The sequence below is a fragment of the Cyrtonyx montezumae genome, unplaced genomic scaffold (genome assembly GCF_038088225.1).
Source record: "Cyrtonyx montezumae isolate F1298 unplaced genomic scaffold, pur_monq_1.0 scaffold_6, whole genome shotgun sequence".
Lineage (NCBI taxonomy): Eukaryota > Metazoa > Chordata > Aves > Galliformes > Odontophoridae > Cyrtonyx > Cyrtonyx montezumae.
Genome location: NW_027072067.1, coordinates 4898864 through 4908857, shown reverse-complemented (window position 1 = coordinate 4908857; position 9994 = coordinate 4898864). Strand labels below are relative to the sequence as shown.

The following is a 9994-nucleotide window of genomic DNA, read 5'->3' as shown; positions in this document are numbered from 1 at the left end:
CTCTTGGCATTCCCAATATTGTCTTTACCTCAGACCAGGTCTGTATCTGAACTTCTTATTTCTCTGAAACTATTTCTAATATATTTTGTGCCATTTAACATGCTCTATCCAAAAATGCCTAAGAGAAATAGAAGTAGAGTTAGCAATATTAACTGCAAGAGTTACTTCCTAAATTCAAAGCGTGAATAATTAACATTTCAATATTGGGTAAAAGTTTGTTATTCACACACTGAAAGAGGCTTTTCAGAAGCAAAAATCAAGCAATGTGAGATGTTAGGGCTTCTATAAAACTGAAGGTAATAAGGCCATAGAGTTGGTTTTGTTTCTTAATGACATAGCAGGTATGATGTATCTGGTAAAATCCTAAACTACACTTTGAAATCCCTGGCAAACATTCAAAAGTGCATTAAATCATCCATTACTAAAACTGAAAAGTAAAATAGATTTCTAAGGAAGACTTAAAGCTAAAAGAAAAGAGCACATGCTAGGATGGGGTGTAGGGATCAAGAATGGTCTGGAAGCACTTTAGGAAGGTCTCAAAAAGTTGTAACACCAACCTGAAACACTAACCTAACTGCATTTGAACATTCGGACAACTACAATAGAAGGATTTAAACAGACTTTTTCCTCACTTCCCCCACTGCCTCTTTTTTTTTTTTTTTTTTGCTATTCACATTTAATGGCATTCTGTCCTTCATGTCCATGTAAGTGATTCTAATAGAAGCCAAGAGCCAGAGACTGAACCAGCCTGGTGATGGGCCTGAAGACTTGGTCTTAATATTCCATCCAGTGAATATTAAAGTACTCCACACAAAACAACTCTTCCCTCAAGCAATCTGGAAGCCAACACCAGAATATGTAACAGCTCAATACCAAAGCATGCCTTCAAGAAGGAAGTTCATAAGATTTATAAGTTTTTGTGGAGTTCTGCCCTATGGTCTTTTTTGCTTTCCAAACTTGCATATTAAAACCATTTTCTTTGCACCAGAGGAAAGAATTCAATGCAATTCTATGGCTATTGAGAAACATAGTTTTGCTTCGAAATAAAACTTATTATTCATGTCAGCCATGTAGCAAAACTCAGCTAATATAGGCTTATGCCTCCATTTTTCAAAATTTACTAGTAGCTGAAGGCTGAATTTTTAATTGAAGTCAGTGCTTCCACTTACCTGCAGCCTAACACTAAGATAATTTTTGCATATACAGCTGGAGCCATACAGGATCTGCCTCTACTCAGTAACACGGGCTGAGCTCTGAAGGATGCTAACACTTCAAGCAACAGCATAAACCCATACTGTTTTCCTACATTACAGCCATGAAAAGCTGCTGATTTTTGTTTAAAGCTGTTGTTACACATATCAACTTCTGTCTGAATATCAGGCATGGCAATAATCAACTTTCATATAGTGTTAGAGAAGCGTTAAACACCCTGAATTTAATGGCTAAGATCTGGACAGGTGGTCTGATCCCAGCTGATGTGATCCTATGAAATACTGTTTTCTGACATTAAGATAATGATAACAACTTCTATAACTGGAACACTCACAACTGAGAAGAGAGGAAATACCCAAACTGAAGCATTAAATAGACAAATAATATTTTAAATAGAAATTAATTAGAAATATTAAAAAGATTACAATTTTAAGCTTCTTTTAACCAACAGTTGTTCAAACTGAAACAAGTTTAATACTAGTCATCTATTCTCATGGACAGCAATATTTTAGAAAATGAAGTCTCTTCTCAGATTTGTTCATTAAAATTTAAACAGCTAATCTGTTCCATGTATCAGAAACTATTTGGCATATTAAGAATTTTAGACTTCAGATGTAGGAAGCTGAGTTGCCTTCAGTTAAGCCTGAAGTAACTCATACCAGCTGAAAATGTTATGCAACCCAGAATCTATGGTTTATTTTTTAACTGCAAAAAAATATCTAAACTTTTCTGGAAATATTTATTAAAATATATAGATAGTTCACTTCCTGCACAAAAACTAGTTTATAATACTTCCGGTATTTACAGTTTGAGTGAAAATCGTTATAAACCTTTCAAATTCAGGGATAAAATCATGTAATTAATATATAATCATTGCTTAATACAACTTATGGCAATGCCAGTAATTCTTCCAAGTCTTGTTATAAAGGCAAACCATCCTTCTTCCTACTCTAGCAGGCTGGAGGTGAAATTATTTTTCACCATTAGGAACTGTGATTCTCGGTGTGATCTCTTCAGTTTTGCACGACGGTTCTGGAACCAGATCTACAATTGAAATAAAAGGCATGTGTTTCAGAAATACAGCACTGTTAAATGTCAAAGCCTGCTCAGTTTAAAGTATTCACACAACCCTACAGTATTTTGTGAAATGTCAGTAGTTTGGAAGTTCAATAGAAATTCAGAATTTGCAGTTGATGAATTAAGACTAAGAAAACAATGCCCTCAGCTTCACTGGAGGATGAGCATCAGCTTCACTAATTAATACAAGAACTAATATCAACTTTGGTGACACTCAGACCCGGACATTCCTAAACATCAGGAATTCACATACAAGACTTCAGGTGTTACTTCAACTGCAACATCAAGCTTGCTGTTAAGCCAAACACAAATTGCATCAAAAGTACAAGAAATATTTAGGAAAAGCCCAAATTCTAATTCTTATGGTATGCTTATCACTTTTGATTTGTTAGAAATCAGTAATTAAAGCCTTGAGTAGATTCTGCTTTGAGCCAGATGTCTCAAACACTGGTTTAACACAGTTATCCTCTCCTAACGCTCTTAAAACACATACTTAAACATTCATATAAATTATTTCAGTATTGGCTTCAAATTACATTTTTAAAGATGCTGCCAAGCACAGTAAACACCATTTCAGAACCTGGGAGCAAAGGATCAAGTTCTGCACATAATTAGAGATTAGTAAAGCAGAAAATACAGAAATATTACCATGACAAATGTCTCATCGAAGCCATTGAAAAAGACTTAAGATTTCAGAAGGAATTTGACAGCATCCATTTCATAAATCACTTAAGTCATACCAGACCTCTAAGTGCACATTATCAGTAGCAGCAGTAATGTTAATGTCAAAATAATCTACCTACTTATATTGACAGAGAGTATGGATGGAAAGATGGGCATTTACAAGTGAAAACTTAATTACCTGGATCCTGTCTTCATCTAAATCTAACTTGCGAGCTAATTCTTCTCTAATATCAATGCCAGGGTAGGAGTTCATTTTGAAAACATTTTCCAAGACTTCAATCTGAGGAAATTAAAATAAACTCGCTGAGGGACCATCACGGCCATTATAGGAGTTAAGAAACAAAAAACTTCAGTTTGATTTACAGGAGACCTCTGCTTGGGCAACTCTAATTTCATGCAGAAATACCAGCCTGCTGAAGTTAGCAACATAACTGTGAATTTACACAAGTGCTGAATTACATTTTTCTATGCAGAAGTACACAGTGCAGAGTCAGTCAGCTCTTACAGGCTTCTGCCACCTTTTTCTAAAGCACGTTGTTACTGAAGCACCAAACAGTAAGAAATCCCGTACCTGATTTCTAGTGAAAGCAGTTCTTGGTCTTCTACCCCTGTACCAGCTCAATTCTCGTTTGAAAGATAACCTTTCAGTGACTGAAAAATATTTTTCACATTTCAAAACTTTTTCCTCTTGCATTGGATTACTGTTAGCATGAAATAATGAATTTTCGTAGGAAACAACAGGGATCTGCAGATGGGGATTACTGTCATCACCTAAAACTGGAAAAAGCAAGCAAACGTGGACATTAAGTTAGTGATTTTCAGAAGAAACATGACATCTATTTTTCAAGGCGTAAAAGCTTGAGAGGTTACAAAACAAACCACTGACTTACCCAAGTTGGTGCATGCATCCAGCCACGGTCTGTGAGGTTTCACAGCTGCAATGCCATCCTTCTTCTGCTCCAATCCTAAGATACTTTCAATGGAAAAAGAGCACTGTGTGGTTTTATTTTCTACAAAAGCAGACCCTTTCCGGAGGTCCTGAGCTGCTGCTGGATTAGCTGCACACAGCGATGTACTTGCCATCATTTCACCTTCAGCCAGCGCAGCACATACAGTGCACTTGCATTTCTCCAGAAGTCCTCCTTATAGCTATGTTGACAAGGGGGTTGGATTTGCAACGTCATTAATTAAATCTTTTATTAGAAAGTTTTAGCATGTCAATGAAAACTCTCCCACCAAGAGGCACGAGGAGTTAATTGTTTATTTGTTTGCGAGTAATTAGCAACTAATGGTGACACTAGGGGGGCCACCAAGAGGGACAAGAAGTGTTATCTCTCCTAACCAGAACATCGACTTAACTTTCTCAAAAGAAGCTATGCACAAATATAGCACTTCTCTTTTATTTGAAATCATTAATGTATAAAATCAGTTTTTAAAAAAAACTTCATACTCTAATGGACTCCACTTACCTAAATACAGCAGCACGATAGGAAACCAGTCAAGTAATAAGTAATCTCATTTAAGTGAATTTCCTTCCAAGGAAATTTAAAAAATAATCTCTTAATGCTATTAGGCTAATCCCAATGAAAATGCCTCTGTTTTTTCATATGCATATGTAATGGTGAACGTGGTCAATAAAACAACAATAGCTTTTGGCATAAGGCACTGTGCAGTGGGTTGGCAATGTTGTCAAAGCTCAGTGTAATTGCCTTCCAAGTGCGTGGATTAGTTAGCAGTAACAGTTGCACCAACTATTTTAAGTAATTCATGCATTCGTTTTTCTTATTAAAATAACTTTGTTGCAGCTTTTTTGAAAGATACTGTAAGTGAAATTTCCTGATCGTTGTATACAAAACAAAACCCAAACCTAAAGCAACATCAGCTACACACTCAGACACATGGGTTTTAAAGCAACCTTGACCTGCCACGTGTTCCTTCCTTCCTGTAAGCGGGTTTACAGCCAACAGAAACTCTTTTACAGAGCACATACTTAAAATGACCAAAAATCACAAGTAATAGAGATAAAGGATTTAAAGCTGCTGTTTTGAAGCTCAAAGTTTGAAAAGGTCACTGATTTCATTCATTAGAAAGAAAGCCATCAGCTGTAACATTTTGACACTCAACTGTTGGCCATTTACACACAGCCAGCAACAACTTCTCATTTATGAGAAGCCTCTTTCACATTTTAGATAAAGCTACGTGATAAATGCAAAAATGCAAGCAATGCTTTTCTTCCAGAATGCAAATGTTACCCCTCTGAAATACAGCTCTGGAGCACGCGATACAGGATCGTACTCTTTCAGAGGAAAAAAATCTCACCCTTCTTTCTTGCTTCACCATTTACTCAGAGCAGCTTATTGTGTATAATCAGTCATATTCTCGTGGTTAACAAGCTGTGCAAAGGAAAAATACAGAAAACTGAAGCACACATACTGTTCATTTGTGAACTGCCCAAGACAAACCTCTAGGAATAACAGAAACAAGAAAGCCTGCAGGGAAATGGCATGGTGTGGAACTGACAGCGTGGCATTGAGGAGATGCTAGTGTGAAAAATTGAATCATACCTTACTTGATATCAGAATGACGTTCAGCTGCATAACATTCACTCATTGTGCTGACACAGAATTATGCAAATAAGCTGTTGTCAAAACAAGAGTTCTGACTGAGAAGGAACAATTCAAGAAGTGATCTTACCAGGACACCTCATCAACATGTCAGTACATTTTGAAGTGGCAGCAGAAGGAACTCAGTGACCATCAGCAGCTGAGCTCCAACCACCCAGCAGCCCCAACAACTACAAAGTACAGACAGAAGAAAATCATCCATACCCATAGGAGAAGCTCACTGGCCACTGACATGCCCTCTGATCACATCAGCATCGAGGAAGATTAGCAGGGCTCACAGGACCAATCTCTGAGTAAGACTGTGTGATCCACACTCCCACCAACTTCCCAGGCAAAACACAATCTCTGCTAGCTTGTCCAGAATCAGTTGCTAAGAAAGCCGGCTTAGAAATGCAATTAAAGACCCATGGCAGAATATCCAAACTAAGAATTCCAAGAACATATTGACAGCGTTTTGTGTTAATCTTGCGCATGAGGCTAATGAAGACTTCAGGCAAAAAGAATGTGCAGCCTGTATGTTTGAGATGGGTAAGGTCTGAGTCTGAAGAAGGAAATGCTTAACTGCCAAAACCTTCCCCCAGGTTCTCCTAAACATTCAAACATTCTCTGCTTAAGGAAACCCAGTGTCAGCTTTCAGAAAACTGCACAGCAGCTGACATAACTTTGCCAAACTGGAAATTTCAACAGCATCAAGATCAGAATGTAATGGATCTGCCATCGTTTCCACAAGATCCAGTAGCACATTTTGTAGCATCTGGAGAAGTCTCATCTGTCCAGAAGTTTCATGATGGTACATTTTGTGAATCAGAGGTCAGTGGGAAATGAAGGCCTTACAACTCTTTGTCATGGTTTTATGATTTCTGTTATATTATTGATATTCAACCATGACACCTTTATGTTTAAGTACAGCTGGTCTTAATGCGACACAGCCTGAGATCCCAGATCAACAGCTGAGCTCCGTTTCTTGACTGCAGATTTCTGACTACATACCAAGTCCAGAGGCTGCTGAAAAGATAAAGCTAAGTCTCTTCTATCCCAGGCTATTGATAAATCAGTTTTCTGCCTCTACAGTTTCTACACAGAGAAACAATTTCAAATAAATAAATAAATAAAATAAAATGCCCCAAAAATGCAACAAGTGAAAAAGGAATCAATACACCTCCTGTAATAAATCAGTTCTGCTTATTAACTTCTCTGTCCTATAGAGGTTTAAAGTACGATCGACAGTGTCTCAAATTCAGAAACAAACAGGGACTTTAATAATAAAAAAACTTCCTAATGAGTGTAAAGGAAGCTGGTTTCCAAATACAGACCACAATCTATGTATATACATAAGACATTAAAAACACACAATAAAAGAATTGATACTAAAACATTTCAGGAAACATTGATTTCACCAGAATGAAAAGGAATTAAATGTACTGAAACAGTCAGATTACCAAACAAATCAAGTCCCCAACTGGTAACTGCCTTCATATGTGATCTCTTCAGGAAGTGACCAAGAACTATCACAAAAAATACGTGGAGGTAAAAGAAGTACTGAGGAGACTCATATCTCCACAAAACAAACCATTAATTAACAAAGCAGCTGTAACTTATTTTGGTCTCTCTAAGATTATGGAGGACAAAAAACCTTCCGAGTAGTTTGCTTTTAGCTCGCACTTGGAGAGTCTTTCAGGGTTTATTTGTTTATCTTCAGGAAAAAGAGATCTCGGTAGCTACCCAAAATCTTTTTAATAAAATAAATCAAAAAACACGGAATGGATTTGACAGGCAGAGGTCAGAAACCAATCAAACACTGCCATCTGGTGGCTATGTTTGCTCAGCTGCTACATTTGTTCAACAACGTTATCTGAATAGGAAACTATTGCAATGATTACATTGATTTGCTCAAAGTTGAACTGAATCAGACCTGGAAACTGCAGAGCAGTAACTGAAACATATCAACACTCTTTTGAAACTGTGCACGGCTGCAATTCCACATAGGAACAGGAAGCATTCAGAAGTTCCCAGCGTAAATGCTCACAGTGCTTTGTGATTTGAGGGGTTCAGTGAAGCTGAAGTACCATACACCTAAGAGACCCTTAGAGAGTTAGTGCATATCCATACAACTTTATATAAAAACTGCACATGAGAAATCATTCCAAAGATGACAACTTTGTATTAATAGCAAAATGAAACATACAGAGGTAAATCTACTGGGAAATCAGGCTGAAGGTCTAACAACCAAATGCTGTTACATTTCTTTGAAGATCACTGAACTGTAGAAGAACGCAATTTGCCATAACAGAAAAAAATAGTCAACAAAGCTTTCCACAAGAAATGAGGATAAAAACATATTCTTAATAGAGCAGAAAACTTAAGTTTAAACTCCACTCAAGCCATTCTATGATTCTAAAACAGTAGAATTTGATAGCGAAGAGTTAGTCTCGATTTCCAGGAACTCGCACTGCCAACATAACTAGAGTTTGATCCTTCATTCAAAAATCTTATCTCATCATCCCAGCCTATTATAAACAAGCAATTCCTCCCTTGCAACCCACGTAAACAGCCTAAACACATTTGTAGGAACAATGAGAGCAACACAAGAAACTTTACACTGAAAACCTTGGGCGATAAAAATCAATCACAGGAGAAATCTCTGTTCCTTGAATATTCCAGAACAATCTTCTAACAGCATTCACTCACACTTGATGAAGCAGAAAACTCAGAAAACTTGCAGGTCTTACACCACCTGCTCTTAGCCCAGGGGCAGAAGTGTTGGTCTGTTGAGCGGATGCTGCCTATTGCCATTATCACCCACTGCAACTCTGCTGTCAGGTCACCTTTCACAACAGCCTGTGCAGCATTTTCAGCTTTTTGGAAAGGTATGAAGCACACGTAACCTTTCTTGATTGCTTATCACACAGAAAATTGCCTTTCATCTCACCTTTCCCACAACTCTTTTACCAAAGTGTTGCAGTGTATCACCACCTTAGATATTTTGCTGCACAGATTGACCTTTCAAACATGTTTTGAACATTAATTTATATTCCAAGCCAACTACAGAACTGTGAGGGGTTTTTTGCAAGAATACTTTTAACTATTTCTTTTTTTTTTTTTTTTTTCAAAACGTGACTAAAAGCAGTTTACTTTTTCTTAGTGAAGTGAAAGCTACTTTGATCTAGAGAGATTAAGTGAACACAGATAAATTCAAGGTAAATCCAAGGGTATCAGAAGAAAGAGTGTGCTAGATAACGTGTAACACGCAAATAAAGCCTACCTGATCAAGACAGCTAATTCCACTCTCCAGCAGAGCCAAAGCGTTCTGTCCATTAGGGGACACATCTGAAATCCTTAAAGAGCTGATGGCTGCTCTTCTCCCTGTTTATATAGTGCCAAGTGTTAGCTCTCCACACTCACAGTGCCCCCTAGTGAGCATTTTGTATAAAGAGAAAAAGGAAGATTCGTACACACTAAGAAAGTTGACAATTCTGATAGAAGCATAGCACTCAAATGTTCTCGCTAGTGGATTCCAATAGATTCCTCAGTTCATTGCTATCCAAATTCCACCACTGCAGCCAAATTTATATTATAATAAAACTTTTAAACGCCTTGTGTACATTTTCACAAATGTCTCAAAGTACAAGACTACTAAGACATCATAGACTGTACCCATGTAAGGGATCTATTTAGAAACCTAACTGTGAACTACAAGAAGTCCTGGTACACCACAGAACGACTAGAAAGGGCTCTCTTATAATAGAATGAACTGATTCATTAAACTGAAACAATAAGATCAACAGAAACAAGAAACATTATGCTATGTGCCAGTTGAGATGCCAAAGCACATTTTTGCATATTAAAAACTTGTCTGTTACAGCTTTGATATAGAATCATAGAACGGTTTGAGTTGGAAGGGACCTTTAAGACTATCTAGTTCCAACACCCACCATAGGCAGGGATACCTCCCTCTAGACCATGTTGCTCACAGCCCCTTGAACACCTCCAGGGAGGGGGCATTCACAACCTCACTTATTCCATATCTGCAAAACATTTGTTTTCTTAAGGGCTGTTCTCTTTCTATGGGAGCTCAACAAATGTCTTTTCTGTCACTTGCAGCTGTAAAAAAGCAAAGGTAACTAATTCTGTTCCAAGTTACGTACTACCCTTCTGAGTTCTGCTAAGGGAACGAGACTAGTACATGCATTACAAAATAGAGAACAATTCTTACAGAAGACTGTTGTCAAAAATCAGTCACAAGTTAACTGAACCAGAAAGCTGCGCACGTGTGCGTAGGTCATGAGCCAACGCTGGTACTGCCTGCTCGTAGTTACAGATCCAGGTAGGGCTCAGCAAGCAATACACCGAGCATAAGATCAAATAAGAAGACACAAGACTTGGTCTGACGGGTCTCT

The 9994-nt window shown here is 37.6% G+C and overlaps 1 protein-coding gene across 1 annotated transcript; it reads right to left on the bottom strand.

Moving 5' to 3' along the window:
* Positions 1–2065: 2065 nt before the first annotated feature.
* On the bottom strand, positions 2066–4116 carry HESX1 (HESX homeobox 1). Its single transcript, XM_065749378.1, has 4 exons — positions 3864–4116; positions 3545–3750; positions 3152–3253; positions 2066–2256 (listed from the first exon to the last, which is right to left on the bottom strand). Exons 1-4 carry the CDS (start codon positions 4057–4059, stop codon positions 2158–2160), a joined length of 603 nt encoding a protein of 200 aa, XP_065605450.1. The 5' UTR covers positions 4060–4116; the 3' UTR covers positions 2066–2157.
* Between the last annotated feature and the right edge of the window lie 5878 nt (positions 4117–9994).